Genomic DNA, 20,774 nt, shown 5'->3' on the forward strand with positions numbered 1-20,774 from the left:
GAAGGGAAGGGAAGGGAAGGGAAGGGAAGGGAAGGGAAGGGAAGGGAAGGGAAGGGGGAGCAGCAGATATCAGGAGGGGAAGGCAGCAGATTGATGTGAGCTAGATTTAGCTGTGCTGGTAAATTTAACACTTCTTTTAGGGGAAAATGCATGTAATTTGCTCTGGGAGCATGTCACGTAAGGATAGAATGGCAGGAAGATGGGATCTGTCACAGGGCAACTGTTAAAAGGAGAAAAACTTGTACAAATAGGAGGATATTTCTTCTTGCCTTCATTAGCTTCTCCTTCGTTAATGATGTGTTGTGGGTGGATCTGCTGTTGACTGTAATCCTCAGCCTTTGCCCAGGCATTTCTCACATTTCCTGTGAGAACTGGCAGGGTCAAAACTGCATCCAGAGTTCAGCTGTAACAGGGCAGAGCGGGAGGAGAATCCCACACTCCCCTTTCCTGTATTTCTTTATTTGTTGGATTAATCCCTGAAGTCGCAGACGTGTCAGCAAAGTCAGCGGACGGCTGGTTTTGCATCCTCCTGAAGGCCCTCGCCTGGCTCACAGGCTGCACTGCCAGGCCTGGCAGCAGCAGAGCGCTGCTGTTTGTGGTGAGGAAAGCTGTTCTTGCCATGAAAAGTCTTTAAAACAGGAGCCCTAGGATCACACCATGTTGTGTGTGGTGGTGGCTTTGCTGGCCTTGGGTTTTTCCTCATTCTCCCACCTGAAAACTCAATGTTTGAGCAAATGAAATCCCATTGTATGGGCTGGGGATGCCAAAGGTGTGAGGTGACAGGGGAGGCAATGGTTCAAAGCGGAGATCTCAGAAACAGTACATTTTAGACAAGGTCTGTAGTGTGGTGTTTGAAAGTTGAAGTGCTTTTTACGTTTCGGTGGTTGACCATTCTGAACCCTGTTCTACATTGACAGCCACGTCTTTATTACAACAAATGAGATGTCTTGCGTGCTCTTATATGTTATTTTTCCCCTGGACCAGCTAATTCTGCTTTCCTGATAAATCATTAAGGCTTTCTCAAAGCAAAAGGTAAATTATGTACATTTGTAGGTCTGCATTTCAGGGGACAAAATGAGAATATTGCTTACTTTTGAATAAATAGGTTTACTAGTTTCAGTTGTTACTTTTCTAAATTGGCCCTGCAGGTTAAGAAATTACTTATTTTAATCTCAATTTTCAAATTCCTAGGGGAGGTATGAGAGCCACTGGGCAAGAGAGAGGTACGAACAGCTGACAAAGGTTACCGTTACGATTAAAAAAGACTTTCACAACAGAGGATGACTTTATTTTTAGCAACTCTGAATAATGAGAAGAAGTTATCATCTTCTTGAATTAGATATCAGTTCCAGTTAATGAATTTCCAGCATTTTCACTGGTGGGGAAGTCAGGTTGGCTCCGGCAGCCGGCGCCACGGCAGCGACTGTCAGTGCCGTGGGGAATGTGTGATGCATCACGGTAATGCCGAGGCACAGAAGGTGTGTGGTGAACCCGGGGAAGGGGCTTCGCTGCTGCCGTAAGCCCGTAACGCTGTGTTACCCGCGGGCCTGTCCTGTGTTTGCTTCTGAGGAGATTTTCTGTAGCCTCAGCACGAGCACAAGAACCTGTCACTTGGAAGGAAAGGAAAGGCCTTTGGTTTAGTGTCTAAGCGTTGTTAGTTTCGTCCATTCTTTTCATCCCCGATTCCCTCTCAAAACAACAACAACAACAACAGAACAGCACGGTGGGTCAGTGAGGAGCAAAGGTTTGGTTTTAGGGTGAGGACTTTGGTTTTTTATTTTTAAACTATTTGAAGCATTTTTTTTTCTCTCATTTTTTATACTTGATTTTCTCTAACCTAGAACACTGCAGTGCTGCGTTGTGGATATTTTGACACATAAGCACCATGTCATTAACACAACTAGACCCACGTTATTTTAATATTTTAATATTTCAGGAAGCCATAGATTTGAGCTTTGTGTTTTCCTGGCTTATTAAAGTAACGTTGATTCCACCGTGAATCGCAAGACGTTGTCAGAAGTGTTGTGTGTACACAGTGTTTGCCCAAACTGAATAAACGGCTCTCAGATAAGCAGCTTTCTGACTATTACCCATAGCAGGCATGTGGCGGACACAGCTTCGTGCTGACAGATGCCTTCGCGTCTGTCTTGTGATGGAGAGAAGACAGATGTTCTCCTTGGCGTTTAAGAAAGCTGCTGCTGAGCAAAATGACATGTAAAATGAGAATGAAGAGTGGCGCAGCGAGCAGTGTAACCGGCCAGCCTGCACGCAGAAAAGGACCGAACAGTCTCTCCTGTGAATGCAATGAAGCGTGTTATTACTGGGAGGCAGGAGCCGCTTTGTCATTAGTTAAAAGCAGCCTATAGAAAAAGAAATGCTGTTTTTTTTCCAGCTCTGCTCAAATATAAATGTGTGTCAGTCTGACTGTCCTTCAGAGAGAAGCACCGTCACTGGGATAAATGCCGAAGCGATACAGCAATTAGCAGCTCTAACAAGCCCCAGGTTAGCGCATTGTTGGCTGATGAACTGGGCCCGGGTTGTGTCACAAAGGAAAATACCAGAATTTCCTCTTGTGCTGCTGCGGTTGGAGCGCGATGGGGGATGGAGACTGGAGGGGCTGGTGGGGCCAGTGGGGCCAGTGCGGCTGGAGGAGCCGGTGGGGCTGGTGGGGCCGGTGGGGCTGGAGGAGCCGGTGGGGCCGGTGGGGCTGGAGGAGGCGGTGGGGCTGGAGGAGCCAGTGGGGCCGGTGGGGCTGGAGGAGCCGGTGGGGCTGGAGGAGGCGGTGGGGCTGGAGGAGGCGGTGGGGCCGGTGGGGCTGGAGGAGCCGGTGGGGCTGGAGGAGGCGGTGGGGCTGGAGGAGGCGGTGGGGCCGGTGGGGCTGGAGGAGCCGGTGGGGCCGGTGGGGCTGGAGGAGCCGGTGGGGCTGGAGGAGGCGGTGGGGCCGGTGGGGCTGGAGGAGCCGGTGGGGCTGGAGGAGCCGGTGGGGCCGGTGGGGCTGGAGGAGCTGGCGCTCTGGCACAGGACCCGCCACGTCTCCCTTGCGCACGGTTGGTCTGTTCACAGGGGCGTCCCTGGGCCACAGCTGCTCCTGTCACTGGTTCAGCACAAACCCATGTGGACCTCGGGCGCTGGTCCGGGGGCAGCCCCGGGCTCCCTGTGGTGCTGCCGCACTGGTCCCACCAAAGCGGCCCCTTTGCAGCCGGTGTGTTCTGGTGCGGCTGTTCCTGAGGGCAGCGACAACCCTGAGGGCGAGGCTGGGGCGCTGCTGGTTCCCGGCCCTGCAGGTGCCGGTGCCTGCGGAGGGTCCCACCCGCACTGGCCGGAGGCGCCTGAGCTGCTCTGCTCACCAGAACGTGCCTTTGGGTATTGGTGGCTTCCTGTAACCGTGATTATCAGATTTGCTGAGCAGAATTACACCAGCAAATTAGAATCTATTCTGCAAATAAGAATCAAACCTGATGCCAAGCTCAGCAGTTAGTGTAGAGAAGACATGGAGAAACACCAAGGAAGTTCATCACCCGACTGACTGGAATTGTTTTGCAGAGGACGACTTAGGATTTCAAACTGTAGTTCTGAACTAAAAGCTCCAGAGCTCTGCGGCAGACGGCCGGCTGCTGCCCGGCGCTCCTCCTGCCAGCTCAAAGTACCAGGACCAGATTTGTCCTTGACGTTTTAATTAAAGTTGAGTTTACTGTCTCACAGTTTAACCTCTGTATTTGCAGGGGCTGTTCTACACTGAACATTGACTTTTCCTGCAGCTTTTCTTCAGCCTATCAAGACACCTGAGTTTGCTGTAAACTATTAAATATGGCACAGAAAAATCTGAAATTAGAGAACTGGAGAAAGAAGTGGGGTCTGTGGCTTTTAGACTGAGGAGGAAATGACTTGCTCTCCCCTTACCTTTTGTACAGAAGTGACTGTTTCGGGACGGTGTCCCTGGGCTGGTGGCTCTGCGGGATTAGATGTGAAGGCACTCGGGAACGTCACTGCAGTGAAGAAGGTTCTGGGACTGAAGGTTGAGCAGCAGCGGGATGGCCGGGAACTGATGTGGTTCTGCTGCACAGGGAAAGGTGAGTAGGACCTGCCCAGGGCTGCTGGGCTCTCACAGCTTGTTCCCTGCTGACGGAGACAAAAATACATGTTTAAAATGTCACTCTTGGTGCAAAGTGCTGCCTCCGCCAGCCTCCCAGCCCCGCTGCTGGGTGTGAAAGCACATCACACCGCTCACGGCATGATGGGAACGTGCTCCCGAGACCAGACACAGGCTCCTGCGCCTCGGGAGGCACCGGGCGCTGTTGCTGGTGTGCAGCGGCAGGAGAGCACCCAGAGCAGCAGAGCTCTGCCTGAGAACGGGCAGCTGCTCTGGAGCTCCATGTAGCCACAGTTTAAAAACAACCCATTACATTATCTTTCCTGGCTGTCTTATACCCAAGAAATGCACTTGTGAGAGCTGTTCTACAAGAGAGGGGCAGAATGTGCCCATTAAATAGGAAGTTAAAAAATAATTTAGTTATTCAGTTGGTGTATCTTCTGTCCTGGGCCCTTCAGGGATAAAGCGTGCTTCAACAGCACATAACGCAGCTGTGCACGGTGGGGCAGGGAGCTGGCGCCGCCCTGCAGACACGCGTGTGACGCTGGGCTCTGTACCAGACGGACAGAAGCCCCTGTGCCTCAGGAAGGTGCAGACTGGTTTCTGATTTCGCTGCTCGTCAAGTAGCTAAAGATAGTGGTGAATGTTCCCCTCGGCCAAGCATACGTGTGCTAACGCTGCTGAGTAGAGCTGTTACACAAATAACGTTGAAAATGCTTCTGATGTGTTTTGCCAGGCTGTCACGTTAAGCAGCATGACGTATTGGCGTGGTGTTGGGACACTGGAGAAGTCTTCATTCACACAGCCGGTGTGGATCACTGTAACTTAAGTAGTTAGTCCAGCGTATGCAGTGACTTCTCCCAGTGCTGCTGCTGCAGAAAGGCTTCTGAACAATGCTCAAAGACAATTTTACATGTTTTTCTCTGCTGACTGCTCTGTCCTCCTAGAACAGCTGGATTTGTTCCCACCCCCCGCCGTCCCTGGCACCCGGGCAGCGTTCAGCCCAGCTGCACCGACAGCTCAGCTGCTGCTTGGGAAGCATCTTCCCCCGGTGCAGTTACTGCGCCAGTCCATGATGGTGAACTGGTTACAAGTTCAGGTTTCGTGCATGTGCCAGTTTTAAGTTCTAGCAGTTCAGTTACACCGTGCAGTCATGTAGCTGTTCTATGAGCAGCTGCAGTGGTTCTCTGCCGCAGGAGCTGACCGTGCGTGCCGGCAGCCGCGCAGACCCTGCCCGGACCCTCCGCAACCTCCCTGTGCCGCTTCGGGTGGTTGTTGGTGTAACGGGGATAAATGTTGTGCCCTTCAGCCCTACCAGCTGAGCACAACCTGCGGGGCAGGTCAGTGTGCACTGAGCAGGGACACTGTTAGTACAGGCTGAGTAAGTGAGCAGATGTACTGCCGTGCGCCTACACCCACTGTACTGCGCTGTGGCACCCGGTGTGGCAGAGCAGCGCTGCCCGGCCAGCTCTCCGTGTGCCAAGTTCATGAGCACAACTAAAGCAGCTTGAAATACTTAGAAACTGTATTCAGGAAAGATCACTTGTTGAGCTGTGTGGAGAGATCCAGACTCAATCCTGAGTATATTTATGATGTCAGGTCTGTTTTCTAAAATGAAAATTCTCATAAGTCAGCAAAAATAATGTCTGCGTATGGGAGGCGGGGGGTGAGATTACAAATACATAGCTGGAAGTTGCCTTTAATTTACCTGACAGATAAACCATTACAAATAGTATAGTACTTAATAACATGAAAAGTGTGTCTGGTTGTTTTTCTAGGCCATGGCACTACCTTTTAGTGCAAAATTACTGCTTGTTGCTAATTAGAAAAATCGTATGGTAGGAAAATAAATTACTGGGCTTTTTTTTTTTTCCTTTTACCATGTAGAAAAATAGAAGACTAAGAAGTTATTGACCTGCAAGATAACAGTGCTGCTGCTCCTGCTCTGTGGAGTTGCTGTAGGGATGGCTCTTTCCCGAAAGGAAACCAGCTCCCTTCAGCATCAGACTGAGCCGTGTTGTAGTTGGCCTCCCACCAAACGCTCTGAAAGCATCGACTTGGGCTTCTTTCCACGGGTACTGAGGGATGTTCAACAGATGTGTTGAACTAATGATTCCCGGTGTCTGCTCATGGAATCTCCCACACCCCAGACATTTATTTTAACAACGCACATGCATGTCACACCTGGTTTGTTTCTGAAACCATTCTGGTGCTTCTAATACAATAGTAATGTGTATCTCATTGTTTTTAGGGGGTTTTGGAGACACCGCTACCACATTCAGATTCCTCTGGATTCCTGATGGCTCGTCTGGTTCGCTGAGCTTCGCCGCTCCAGTAATCAGAACACTTGCGAAGGATTAACCGTCTCCAGTCCAATGACTGAGTGACGTATTGACATGCTGCTCACCCACAACACAAGGCCATGGATCGCTGCATTTGAAATACAGCTCTCTGCTCTAGAAAGTCGCTTCCGTTCCTTAGAAACTAAAGAAAACTAAGACATGGGTCTTCTCATGAACAGCACAGAAGTGCCTGAGTCTTTCCAAGGCGGAGCTGCATGGGGAGCAGCTGCCCCAGCCCCCTGGACAAGCTGGAGGAGCTGGCGGTGGAGCTGCCACCTGCACCTGGAGCCAGGGACGTCCTGAACCACGGCCGCTCCTGTCCACGGCCCCCGTGGCAGCAACAGGTTCTTGCTGTAGTTGTACAGACTGCTTCTTGATGAACCCTGAACGTGTAGGGAACACACCCCACAGGCTCTTGCTCCAGCGGCCCCTTGCGCAGGTGGCAGTCCCAGCGACGCGGACCCTCGGGAGGAATCGCGGCTGCACAGCAGCGCCTTTCTGCTCCCAGCTCTAAGTGCAGAACGCCTTTCACCAGCCACACAGAGGAGCACGAACGCACCGGTGATTTAAGAGCACTTTATTGTTCTTTAAGGCTACTTTTAAGTACAAAAAAAAAGATGGCCTGCCAAACCTTTTTTTTTTTTCCTCCTTTTTGCAGGTGAAACAAGGCCACAAAAGAATGGTATATTACAGATTTACAAACACAGAGAATCTTTCAGACTGAACTGTAGATGACCTGGCTCTGTGAAGAAACTTCACCACATCTCAGGATGGTGAGGTCAGTTTAGTTTCCTTCCACCTCCCCCCAACCCTTTGGCTTTCGTGACATTATTGTGTTTGATATATGTTTTACTGGACATACCACATTAAATCTTTATTGCCCTCAAATCCATTTACCTATCTCAGATAAGTAAATGTAACCTTGTAAAACAGCTATTATTGAAAATATTAGCTTTAAAAACATTATCTTATTTGTGTTTACAAAGGAATATAGGAGTCACATTTTCCACAGAGTCCATCTACAGTATTAGTATTTTACTGTTATAATGCTCAGTAGCCCGTAGCAATAACAAACTAGTGGCTATTAATGCTAATGCAGTGTTCTCATAGAATAACTGTGTTCCTGCACTTTTACTGTATTACAGACAAATCTACAACAAAAAAAGATCAACTTTTTTCTCCAAACAAAAAAAATGAATGATTACAATAAAGGAAAGGGAAAAATTAAATAGCTACATATCATTAACAAATTAATTGTTCCTCAAAAAATACCTACAAATTTCTCTGTACATTCTTTACGCACAGCGTAACGATGGTCTTAAAGTTACCTATATAAAAAAGTGTTCTTTTAACAATCCTCCTACAGAGTAGGGTACTGAATGCCAAAGCAAGTAAGCGTTGACTACCCAGTCGGATGGTAGTGAAATGTGTAAAACTGGGGCTTAGGTGTGGTTTTTTTTTTCTTTTTTCTTTTTTTTTAAAGAAAATTGAGCAGCCACCTTCTCCACAAGAGTAAGAGCCAATCTCCTGATCTCTTTCTACCCTGCACCTTTTCCAAATTAAATAGCTTAACCGTAAAAGAACCCAAAACCATAAAATAAAAGCCACAATGGACCCAATACTGTAACATAGTCCATAATACATCACGTGTAGTTCATCTTCCAACTAGTTCTACCTTTCTACACTGAACCAATCATTTCAGGTAACCCAGTATAAAAAAAAAGCCCTAGTTGCAACTGTACTGGGAAGATGGAATGTCTGGGGGAGAGCAGTTACACTGTACAAGAAGAGAAGCTCTTAGTACTAGCACAGCTGTGGTTTTACACCTGCCTCTACTGCCTAATTTCTAGTTAGCAGCTATTAATATAGCAAATGATAATAAATGCAGTAATACCTGTATAAAGTTTTCTAATGGAGGAATGTATGCTGCAACTTGGCGTAAGTTTATGAATAAGCTTAAAAAAATTAAAGATCGTATTTCACAAACTGTAACAATCTGTTGTCCAGCCAAGATACGGAACGGTGGCAGTTTCTGCAGCTACAGGGGGATTCCAGAGATGGAAGTTTCCAGAAGCCAGTTCCCGTGAGCAGACGGAGCTGCAGACAGAACAAACCGCGGCGTCCCGTCCCGCACCAGCCCTGTCTGCGCGGCCCGTCCTGCGCTGGCCCCGCTCGCCGGCTGCTGCTAAAGTGAATATAAAATACAAACATCATAGAGTACAACTGTACCAGCAGTAAGTATATCTAGGATTGTTACTGACAAAAATAAACTAATTCTGAAGAAAAGCTAATAAGTATTATGATTCTTACTGTCTATACATTAATAGATACCAGCTATTTTTCATAAAACATGCATTGTTAAGCACTATTGAACCCTCCAACCTCGGCTCTATTCTAACAAACTGCAGTGTTTAGGAAAAAATGCCCGTGTTCTGTAAATTATGCAGTCCAGTTGCAAGCACTAAGCACCCGAAATCTAAAGAGAGAAAGACCTATAACCTGTATGAGACCTCCCCTTCCAAAGCTGTTTTGCTTTAAGAAAAAATCAAACTGATAGAAATGTCATCCTTAAACCCTTTTTTCAGCAGTTTGCCCTCAAAATATTAGCATCTTCCAGAAAGTCGCTACGCAACTTCGGTCCTCCTTCAATAGTGCAAATCATACATGACAGTTCTTTTCAAGTATATACATACAAAATTACTTCACAGAGGGAAAAACAAGGCAATGTAAGCAAATCAGACAAATTCTAGTCTCGAGAAGCTAATAAAGGCAAAAAGCGTTTGGGTCAACCAACTAAGCGTAATGGCTTTTGTGTATTAGCGTGCATTATGTTTTTTTTAAGGGGCAGCAGATTTGCATCAGAGGTTTCTTTGGTAACTGAGGCAGGAAAAAAGGATGCTACATCATATGAATCTTTATGAAATAGTTCCTGCTATCGTCTTTAAGGGCACCCTTTTACAAATACAAAGTGAGTACACAAAAACATGTGTTGAAAACTAATCTCCCCTTTCCCAACACTATTTTAAGCACTCTTCAAAGCTCAGTCAAACCATGCAAATTCACAAACGCCCCAGTCTTCATGAGACGACAGAGGGCGAGTGAGTGTGATTGACCATGTGGGAGGAGGGGGACGCCTGGCCCCGCCGAGAGGCCGACTCGGGACTGCTGGACACGCCGTCCTTGGCAGCTTTGATCTGGAGCCACGTGTCCCCGAGCGCTTTGGCGAAGTGGTCGTCAACCGATCCTGTGATGGACACGGAGTTGGCCACGGGCTCGGGCTCCTTGTAGTTCTTGCCGAGGCTCCTGCGGAAGTGTTCCTCCACCACGGGGTCGCAGGCGGGGGCGGCTGCCGGGGAGAGGACACGTTAGCACAGAGCCCTGGCACCAGCACTGCATTCAGAACCTGGGTTTTCTCCTGCTTTTCTAGCATCTCAGCATAAAGCGAGACTTCTTTACATCATTATAGATCTGGTAGCGAATGGGATGGGGAGGAAGATGTTTAAAAAGAGTTTTAAAAAAAAAAGTAATAAATGGAGTTACGTATGTTTGCATTTCTGTGACCTGCAAAAGATAAGCATTTTATATCTAATTATAGTTCTCCCTCAGGCTAGTAACAGCTACAGCTCTGGTCGTAGGGGAACTCTCCCAAAACAATCACGTAGAACTTATATTTAGGCTTAAATAGAATTAAAGATGGAAATGGTTCCTTAAAATCAGCTCCCAAGCCTGCTGCTCCAGTCTGATGTGAGGAGACCCCATCCTAAACCACAGCATGCCAGAAGATGATGTCAGGGTTTCATCTGACACACTTGTGCTAGGAACCAGTAAGAACACTAAATGAATCATTGTCTCTGCATTAGGTACTACGAGCATTAAAATGCTGTAATACCAGAGGAACAAAGAACCTTAAAAATCTGGTTTTGAATGAGAATAGTAAAAATTCCTCACACTAAAGATGAGGGAGTTGCAGTTTCATAATTTAGAAACAATATCTGTGTTGTCTAAAGGAGATTTATCTTTCAAAAATACTTAAAACTGTCAGGTTCTATGCCACTGTCCTTCATGCTGCAGAAAGGCTTGATTGATCCTAAAATAAATGAATCATGCACAAAGACCTCCAAGTGAAAAGAGACAAATATTTTCTGAAAACATTTACCGCTGTTCCAAAGCCCATGTAAATACAGCTGGGGGCTCAATGAAGAGGATGCTCCCCCAGACAAGTAACAGCAGTTTTCTAGAGAACCTCTAACATCTTAGGTCCCTTGCTATTGATTAAAGTGCAATATATCCTTCAGGATCTCGCTTCACCTTGTAATTCTAGTCTTCAACAATACAGCTATCTTTTTTTTAAAGGAATAATGATAATACCCTACTATGGACTTGTAGGTTCCTCCCTCGGTCACCCCTGTGTTGTTGCACTGACGGGTTGTGGCTGCCGTGAGCTGTACAGAACGCTGGTGTCCCAGCTCTGCACTGGCCCGGCTGTCACTCACAACCAGAGCGCTGTGTGTCCCCAGTCACACAGGGAGGGAAAGTGAAGAGACGCATGCCAAGGGTTCCCAGCAAGTCCAGCATGATGAGACTCCATGAAAAGTCCTAACTGCACAGAGGTAGCACGCTGGAGCTCCCTGCTTGGGTTGCCATAGCAACGGCCCTCCAAAGCTCCTTGTGTTCTCCATGCAGAGAGAGCTGGAGGCTTTGTGTTTGGGAAGAGGGTTTGTATCTGCAGGAAAAGAGTTTTGTGACTGCAGCTGCATCATAAAGGCCCACTGACTACTGAAAGATGGAGGAAACTACAGCTCCTAAAATAAGAACATGGTTGGATCTGCTGCCCCTGTCTGCTCTTTGTCACTTAGACTAAAATAAACATAATGACTTATTTGTCTCTGTGGGGTGTTTGGGTTTTTTTAAGCAGCTTTTCCAAAGAAGAAAAAAGAACACCTCTCTCTCCCTACTTTTGAAATGATTCTTTCTACTGCGGCGCAGGATCCGTGGTTAGAAAGGCTGCAGAGGGGATCTGTGCAAACACGTCCCTGGGTAGGCAGGATACACAGCGGTATCCATTGCTTCACCTCCTTTTGTTCTGTTAATCCATGAGTGCCCACACGTTATGGTGCACGAGATGATTTGCTCTCCCGTTCTCCCCGGTGTAACTTACTGCTGGAGGGTCGGCGGTAGGCGGGCCCGGCGGCACAGCCGCTGTGCGCGATGGGGCAGTGCGAGAGGTTGCAGTTGCGGTTGTTCGCTGAAGCACACGTGATCACGGATGGACGGTTCTGGTACGCAAGAAAAAAGAAAACCGTCACTCACTACGGCAATTAGCCAAAGCCATATATATGAGCAGCAGGTCATTGCATAATCACTTGACATGTGCAAACACTGCAGTGAAGTAACCCATGAACTGTCAAATTCAGTAAAGCATATCACACCCCAAAATATTCAGCTATCATTTCTTTGCTTAAAAAAACCTCACACTGCATTTCCATAATAGTTCTTAGTGGCAAGCAGCCATTTATAAAAAGGGCAGTATAAAAGCAAATAATTAAAAGTATCAAGTGATTTTGCAGTGACTGTTTCAACTTCACAGGCATTACATACACAGAACTAAATGTCAACATATTAAATACTTGTTTCATTCTATGTCCACATGTCCTTGTGATTCCAGGACTCAGAAGGGCTTTACAAATTTTACAGGTATTTGTATTCTTAGAGTTAGTCAGGTTTTAATGGCACCATTTTACATTTGGAGGTTTTCCTAGCCTAATTCTGTGTTCTATACTTCAGTCACAAAACAAGAAACCCAGAAGATGTAAAATACAAGTGAGTCTTGACCACAAGTACGTTCCTGCTGTAACTGATCTGCCTTTCTAGCACTACTTAATAAACATCATCCTTTTTCATTCTCAACACATGCAAAATCCCCAAAACGCCTATTCACATCATCTCAGTTCCACAGTGTATACTTTGTACAAAGTGCACACATAAAATACTCTTCTTATAGTTGTTTACCATGTACATGTTACATCAAAACAACACCTTAGGAAAAGAAACGTCCCGGTTTCTCCAAGTGGCTGAAGGGAAGCAACACAGGTGTTGAACTACGCTTGCTTTACATCTGTGGTGTATTTCATGATGCGAGGAGTCCATTTTGCTATACTCAATGCAAGTGAATTGTGAAGCATCCAAAAGATTCATACAACTGATGTAATCGACAGTTTTAGTTTCTTGCCCATTTTACAGATCTGCGCAGCAATCCCACAAAAAAAATCACTACTTTACCCACTACCATACAGAGTCAAGAAGGAAAGTTTTCATTGTTTAGTGCCACTTTAGTCTCGACCAAAGTAAAGGGAAGGTTTAACACTAATTGTCTAGACACAATGGCAATTATGCTATTTACATCTTATTTACTTCGCTGTCAGTGCAGTTAAGAAAAAAGTGAATTATTTTGATTTTTTTTTCTGTAAACAGTTCACATGTGGAAGTATTTATTTTCTTTGTTACAGGGGCTAAGATTTTATGCATCTATGAAGTGTTTTTTGAGAAGTGTATATGCATCCATATCTCTTCAGAAGAGTATTTTAGACATGCAAGAGGTAGGAAGTAGAGAGTGAGGCAGGTAATAAAAAGCTTGTATCAACGCCACCAAGGATCTGAGAGGCAGGACAAGGCATCTCACAGAATCCTCTGGTATGGTTCTGCGGGTACAGCTCCACTGAGCAGACTATACATATTTGTATGAAAATAATGAGAATTTAGTAGTAGTGAGCAGAGCAGATGAATAACCCTATGCTGCCTAAAAGAAGGAGGTATCTTTCCCCACCTCTTTATTAGAAAGAGAGATGATATTCCATTTGACACATTAAGGTTAAAAACCAGACAAACAACAAATCATCAAACTAGGGTTTCCTATTTTCAATATACTTTTTAAAAAAAATATTTCTACCCTGTGCTCTTAGCAAGGTCTTACCTCAACATCCTGTTTCCCAAGAAAATAGACTGTAATCGAGCTCAAAATGTCAAAGATAACAAAAGGGAGAGGAACCTGGTAACGAGCACCAGGACTCGGCCCAAGTCAAACAGACCGAACCAGAAGTGTCTGTGAGCAGCAGTGGCACTGTCCAAGGGCAGCGGTGACACTGTCCAGAGGCAGCAGCGCCGTCAGCGCAGGCCTGGCCCTTCCTCCTCTGCCATCACCACGCGACCAGAGCAAAGGGCCGCCCTGCACTCAACAATAACTCCGCAATTCGCCTGCCAAATGATGCAAGATAGCAGCAGCACTAGTGCAGAGCCAGGCATTTTGGCACAGCAATATGTAAAAGACCAGCGTACATAGCCAACCACCGTGAAAATCTACACACCGACGGCAAGCATATGGCTCCAGTGAAAAGCGGCTTTCAGAAATTGCGTATGAAAGATCCCAAGCTCTGAAAGACCCTCCTTTCAAGCGGGTGGCGCAGGGCACCACAGCAGGGCAGGGAGGAGGACAGAAGGAAAGAAGAGCTTGGGCACATGGGCCAGTTCCATTTCTCAACACTGCAGCTCATCGCAGCTCCATTATCTTGCCTTCTCTTTGTCTCTCCACTTGTGAGAGACAGAAAAGCAAGTCTGACATATAAGAATACTGGTATTGTATAAACTGCATAGAGATGGCAGTTCTGAAGGAAAACAAATGCAATGTATGAAAGGGCAAGCCAAAAACCAACCAACCAGTCAAAACCAAACCAAACCCCAAATCCCACTCCGGCGTATGGTAATAGAACTATAAAATAATTAAAAATCTGTACTTTGCTTTAGGAAAAGTTATTATGAAAGTGACACAACATTGCTCTGAACAACTCAATGAATGCTTTTGGTTGGCTACAACAACTAAGGTCATTCCAGCTTCTTTCACCTGGAAAATTCAGTGCAAAATTCTCCTTTCTGCCCTTTCTTGCACCTCTCTCAGCAGTCCTGGAGGAGAGAGCCGGGGCGGCGGGAGGGAAGCAGCACAGACTGCCAAGAGGAGCAGGGCTGGAGACTCTACCGTGTGCTGCAGCACTTACTGCCAAGCAGGCACCAGAGCCCACTCAGCCACAGAGCAACTCGGACTTTGCACGCCCAATTAAAACACACACATCCACACACTTAGTAAAGCACTAGAAAAAGCAGGAAGACTCAGAAATCTGTGACAGATACATTTAAGCACTGGCAATTTATTCACATGAAACACAATGAGCTGTGGCATTAATTGTGCATGTTTAAAACACATTTTGCCTGAAGAATTGCATCGCCTGCCTACTGGAACACATAGCACGTTCTGCTTACAGCAGGGAAGCTCTCACTGTGTCTCCGCCAAGGATTCCTACAACCACCCAGAGTTTCTTGTCAACCCAGAAGCCAGTACCTGCTGCCGCTCCACAGAAGTCAGTGTAGGGGTGATGCCGACTGTTCGGGTTGCATCCATGCTGTTTTTGGTCAGTGCTAGAGGTTGATCCATGGTCAAGCTTGGGATTGAGGCGTACATGTGATTGGCATGAAGGCTCATTGTTGGGGCAGCAGCCCTCTCGATGGGGCTGCGACTCCTCTCTCTGTGCTCCTTCCGATAATCCCCATTGGCAGTCTTGTTTCTAATATATGAAAGGAAAAAAATGGTTAAAGGACTTACTACTGCTACAAGCTACAAAGAGAGATGCAACATTAAATCCCTTTAAGAAACATGAAGCAATGCATTTTGCTTGGTTGCAAGGAGGGCACCGAATCCCGCAGCGAGGTGCCCGTCTGTCCAGCCGCCTCCCTACATAGGGAGCCAACGCTTTACGTTCGCAAGCTCTGGCAACCAACATTTCTCCTCAGCCTAGAATTTCTTCACATCCTCACCTAAAGGCACCAGTTAAACTAACTGGTCATGCTTTGTTAAGATCAGACTCCTCCTTGTTTAACGTACTATTAATCCCACTCTGTCTCCTAACACTGTAATATTCTCTAAGCATTGCTGAAGCCCAAGAAAAGCTCATTTTACTCCAAAGACATGGGCTGATACCAGCAAAATGCAGTGAGTCAAGGCAGGAAGATAAATTTTCAGAGCAGAAAATTAAGGAAAAGCAAACTACATTACACTTATCTCAGAAGAATTTAACAAGTGTTCTTTAAGAGTAATTTCAAAAAACTACTGCACAGTATATCTCAGTAGATATACTCACATAATTAGCCTAGCATTCACTGCCATTAAAATACTGATTTTGGACTTAGGTATGACAGTTTCCACACAGCAAGATCATTGTCATCAACGGCAAAGCAGTGCAGCAAAGGGCCAGGTGCCCCGTTCTCACTGCGGAGGGCCGTCTCCGGGCGAGCGCGGGACGGCGGGCGCTCTGAACACACCGGTACGGCAGAGTTACCGCTGCAACCGCCGCTGCTGCGCGGGACACGGCAAACCCGGCCCGTCCGTCACACAGGAAAGCACCAGAGGAGAGACCTCGTTCTGTGGAAAATACCTTTTGCCTTCAGAAGATTCTTGCAGTAATAGTGGAGTGTCCTACATGCCCTGTGTGTAAGTGGACAAATTCCAAGATGTTTTCTCCTCCGCTTTTTTAAGCATAGCATAGCAAGTTGGTATGCAGGAGCAAGCTTTAAAAACGCTCGGATTAATATTAAGCAGAGATAGAAAAGGAATAGAAATTGTCTTCTGTAATACTAGAAATTAAGATGTACAAATAATATTCAACACTGAAATAAGTTACAACTCCAAGAAGCTACTGCCTATATAAATGTCTGAGGAAGTCTCTCAAAAAGGAATGCTAACAGTGGAGGGCAAAAAAAAGCCCTTCCAACAGAGGAAAACGAGGAACCCCAAAATGCCATAGAAAAACCTTGCAGGTTTATAGAAATGAAATAATTGCTTAGGTTACTTCTTTTATGTTAATTAAAATCAGACAATAATATTAATATTACTTTGCCTTGAAGGTTATTCCTCTGTATCATCTACAATGAAGAAATCACCAGTGTCACGGGCATGCCCAGCACCACAGCAGCACCTCACGCTGTCCCACGCGCCCGTGCGTGGTTTGGGCAGAGCCCCAGGCCTGTGCGCGGCCAGGGCCGCCTGGCCCTCACCCTGCAGCTGGGTTCGTTGTGCTGCTCAACCTTCTCCAGTGTCTTTTGAGACCATGTAAAATTTCAGCCTCCACTGTGTCCTGTGGCAATGGATCCCACAGTTCAAACTACATGCTTTGTTAAGTACCTTTTCTTCACAGGCTCTTTTTGTTTCTTTTCAACCTAAAATCTGATAGCTTGGTCTGCTATTGCCCTAGTTCTTGTACTAGGAGAGAGAGAAAGCCACCACTCCCTGCTTCGCATCCTCAGACCACCCCTCTGTTCAACAGCTTTTTTTCTCCAGGGTACTACTTTCTTCAAATGCTGCTCCCATACCTTTGCCATCCTTGTCGCCCCCTCATGTAAGAGCTAGAAACACTGCCATCTTTCTTGAGATTGGGGTGCAGAATCTGCTGCGTTGGGGAACAGGACCTTTGCTAACTCCTCAGAGGTCCGCGGTGCTGTTCCTTGGCCCACTCAAGAGTCACTTGGTTCACTAAGCTAGAAATCTATCACTGCCCAAATCAAATCTCAACTCCTGTCTCATGGTACAAGCCAGGGTTAATATGATACCAGGCAACCAATGACTGAAGCACCTCAGGACACGGCTTAGACTCTGTGCCAAATTCCCCCAACGTGCCAACAGAAGGAACAGCCAACAGAATAACAAGACAATTTGACACTGTTCAGATCCCCGCTCTCCACCCCCCTGCCTATCGCTTGTTCCTTTTGACTAATTACAAATTAGTAGTTGCAGATTAGCAGAATCGACCATAAAATGTAACCTTTAAGGCTTCACAGCTGGTGCTTAAGATGTCTCTGCAAACCCTATGTTTCTTGAACCCTGCTTTATAGGCCAGATTTGGACACAGTAAGCAGCACACAGACCAGCACGCTCTCCCAATGCTGCATTTCCACCTTCTGCCAGCTCTGGTACCGCTGCCATTCACAAGGCTGCCCTGCTGTACCCGCATTCAGAAGGGAGGAGTAGAACTGCATTGCAGAGCTAAGGACAGATGCAAACGCGTGACTTACAAGACTGTGTATCTGAAGCACAGGAGCCTCACCCTGAACTGCCGTCCTGAAAGCAGCTACTGACTGCAGCAAACCAGCCCCTCAGCACCCCCGGGCAGCAGGATGGAACCGCACGCACAGGATGCCTTTGCAGAGTGTTGTGGTACCTAGACAACAGCCGCTAGAGAGCCTGGGAAACAATCACACGACATCGCTAAAATCATTGTGCAAGTGCTAAAGGCAACGCACTGGAGAGACGGCTCATGCTTCTCGCTGCAATGCAGTATTTTTGGTGGCTGCAAGCCAAAAATCTTACTTTTCAACTCAATATTATCTGGTCTACTACGATTTAAGTAACCATTTGGAGGCTGCAAAACCCTATACAGCTCCAGTAGATTCCTACTTTTCACTGCCTCAAAAAAAATAATCCCTGTTCAGAACGATTATATTTTGTTTCAATAAGCACAAGATGATTTTCAAACAAAAAACTTTGTTTCCTCCACCACAAATACTTGTAAAACAAAACAAAAAAATGTAGCTACATCAGTTCTCTGCGTTTTTTTCTTAGAACTGGGATTTCAACAACTTAGTGCTGTTTTGGGGTTGGGGGGGAAGAGAGGCCTTTCAAGTGACCAGTGATGAACCAACCTACTGAAATTCCCACGCAGAAGAAATTTTCCATTTTACACAATAGCACCTATTTCACTCATCCTATACTTTAAACAAAAAAAAATCACAGCCCTAAATATCAGCGAACTGCTAGTTTTGCTGCCAAAAAAAGTTTTGTGCAAAGATTTTTGGAAGAAGGGGCCGAGCTGCTGGGAGAGGGGATGGGTCTGACGCCAGGAAGCACAGCACAGTAGGCAGAGCTTCCCTAAAGATACCCAAAATTTCCGAGTTATCTCAGTGATCTCAGCAGACCACACCCCAGCCCTTTCTGCAGACAAATAATTCCCTCTTCCAAAATTAGATCAACTCCTCTTCCGAGCACGGAACAGTTCATACTTCACTCCTCAAAAATCTCCTCAATTCATCTACCTGCAAATATATAGTCTTGGCAAAAAATGAAAAATGCCTGAATCTTCTACTTCCACATCAGATATTGTTTTTTCTGAGCCCAGCTGAAAATTTTACAGCACCATGTAGAATAGTAACATGATAGCTCTGCCCTTGTGAAAATACACTAGTACTTCTGAGTCCCTCCTGCTTAAATATAAATAGCAAATCCTGCAGACATCTGACTCCACTTGTAAAACAATTACACATAAAATTATTTTTAGAGTATCCAATTTCATATTATTAAAAAATTGTAGTTTAAAATGTAACTTCAAAAGTAATTTTCTATTAGAAACCAAAAGTTTGTTACAATTTTTATATTATAATTGAGATAAGTCATTCTTGTTTCAATAGATGCTTTGTCTGAAGGGGTGATCAAAACTGTATGTGTTTGAAAATAATTGTGGCCCACTAAAGTGAGTTAGCTTAAAATTTTCCACATGCATTGAAAAAGTGCAGAGATGCATCTCTTAATTCAAAAATAAAGACAGAAAATTACAAAGAGGGATTTCTGACCATGTTTGAAAAATAATTTAAGAATATACACTACAAATAAATCCAGCTGTCCAAACAGCTTTACCATCCCAGTTCCGCTTTAACTTAAAACTCAGTGTATGTGACTGGACGCCATCTCCAGTGGCCAATGTGCCAGCGCATCTCCCCTGGCTTAAAAACCAGCAAACCACCAATACTGGCGAGAAGCCGAGCAAACATAGGGCAGGGGGACGCTGTTCCATCAGCCGTCCCATCACCCTTCCTGCCCTGCTAACAGAGGTATTCCAGCTACTTGCAGGGTTATTTTAGCAAAATTATACAGGATTCCAACCTTCGATTCATTTCTCCAACACTTGAAAAACAGACATTGTTTTCCATGTTTCTCCCCAATGAATCATAACGGAGGCTCCAGCACTTACCAAGCATCATGTGCTCAGATGGATGTCATACCAAAACCACACACATCCTGACTGCTGGCTCAAAGTCTGCGGCACTTTGGGGCTAAATAATGGCTCTTAATTGAAAGCAATGTTTCAGTTCTCCTCAGGAACCAGTTCAAAGGTAGCTCAAATGCATTGTCCTGAATATTTTTTGTTGTACAACCTTTAAACGCGGCTGTTCTGTTCGCTGGCACGGAGTGGCGGTAATTCACGCTCAGCCTATGGGAACAGACAAACCCTGCCAGCTGCTGAAGGAAAAGGAAAAAAAAGGGGCCCACCAAAGGGGAGAGTTTTGCCTACACTCACTTCCAGCCTGCAGATCCTTCAGGAACAGATGCCAAAAGTATTACTGTACCTCCCAGTGAAGAAATCACAGACGTTTCACACTCCCTTTGGCAGAAATAGAGCTCTAACGTGAAATGGTTCTACTGTAGGAGCGTGTTTCACTTGCAGAAAGAACAAGTATCCACTTACAGTGCTTTTTAATTATCATGCAAGATGTTTTCTTTGTATAAACACAATGCTCAATATTGCTTAAAACCTTCATTTGTGTAACCTAATTCAAATATTATTTTAGTATTTTCAGCATTTTCTAACATCTTTTATTGTATTTATTCATGAACTCTTAAATCTGGAAGAGGACAGCTGCTTTTGCTAAAGACTACTTAAGGATTTATAATCCACTGATATAAAGTATCTTCTCCACATGATGAGGATCGTTTCCTGCAAAAGTATCTACTTGCATACATTAATTCTGTTACTGGGAGATGGGAGAACAAGAATTTAAGGTGATATTTCAAAATACAGTGATATATATCCAGAGGAGAAAAGCCTAAGTTTCACTTACTCAGAATTTTTTCAAATTATCCAAATTTATCCAAATTCCCTAAAGAAACTCAAACAAAATGTGAAAGTATTAACAGTTTGCTCTTTGAGCATCAGCCAATTATGTGAAGTATTTGTAACATGAAAAAGTACTGCAAACAGCCCAATACACTCTACAATCCACGTCTGTCTCGAACAGCTGCTACCTAAATGCATAACCCTTTTTCAGCCCATTCTGTGTGCTTCCTTGTTACTTGGAGTAGCCTTTTCCTTTTATGGCTTAGTACTCCAGCCCAAAAAGTTTTCAAGTAGGCAACTTATTTTGGCAAGAATCACAAAATCCAGACATTGGATATGGTTGCCTGAGAAAGATAAAGAATGCCCTCCTTTTTGCCATTGTTTTTATTTAAACATGATTTGTACAGTATATTCTCCTCT

The 20,774-nt window shown here is 45.5% G+C and overlaps 2 protein-coding genes across 5 annotated transcripts in view; one reads left to right on the forward strand and one right to left on the reverse strand.

Moving 5' to 3' along the window:
- The first annotated feature begins 1,601 nt into the window (after positions 1 to 1,601).
- LOC309443288 (uncharacterized protein) lies at positions 1,602 to 7,134 on the forward strand. Of its 3 annotated transcripts, XR_014184779.1 has the most exons (4): positions 1,602 to 2,502; positions 3,912 to 4,070; positions 5,978 to 6,165; positions 6,342 to 7,134. XR_014184779.1 is itself a non-coding variant. In XM_082060063.1 (3 exons), exon 1 carries the CDS (start codon positions 2,375 to 2,377, stop codon positions 3,476 to 3,478), a length of 1,104 nt encoding a protein of 367 aa, XP_081916189.1. In that variant the 5' UTR covers positions 1,602 to 2,374; the 3' UTR covers positions 3,479 to 4,070; positions 5,978 to 6,165; positions 6,342 to 7,134. The 3 variants fall into 3 exon arrangements, 2 of the variants coding, with proteins under 2 accessions (XP_081916189.1, XP_081916190.1); XM_082060063.1 differs by having other exon boundaries at positions 1,602 to 4,070; XM_082060064.1 differs by lacking the exon at positions 5,978 to 6,165 and having other exon boundaries at positions 1,602 to 4,070.
- VGLL4 (vestigial like family member 4) overlaps positions 6,995 to 20,774 on the reverse strand; it is a 95,878-nt gene continuing 82,098 nt past the window's right edge. For both annotated transcript variants that reach the window (XM_082060061.1, XM_082060062.1), the window contains 3 exons: positions 14,819 to 15,041; positions 11,591 to 11,708; positions 6,995 to 9,778 (listed from right to left, as the gene is read on the reverse strand). In XM_082060061.1, the coding sequence (XP_081916187.1) occupies positions 9,510 to 9,778; positions 11,591 to 11,708; positions 14,819 to 15,041 (610 nt within the window). In that variant the 3' untranslated portion in view covers positions 6,995 to 9,509. The remainder of the gene's footprint in view (positions 9,779 to 11,590; positions 11,709 to 14,818; positions 15,042 to 20,774) is intronic.

This window comes from Streptopelia decaocto, assembly GCF_964273445.1.
Source record: "Streptopelia decaocto genome assembly, chromosome: 8".
Taxonomy (NCBI): domain Eukaryota; kingdom Metazoa; phylum Chordata; class Aves; order Columbiformes; family Columbidae; genus Streptopelia; species Streptopelia decaocto.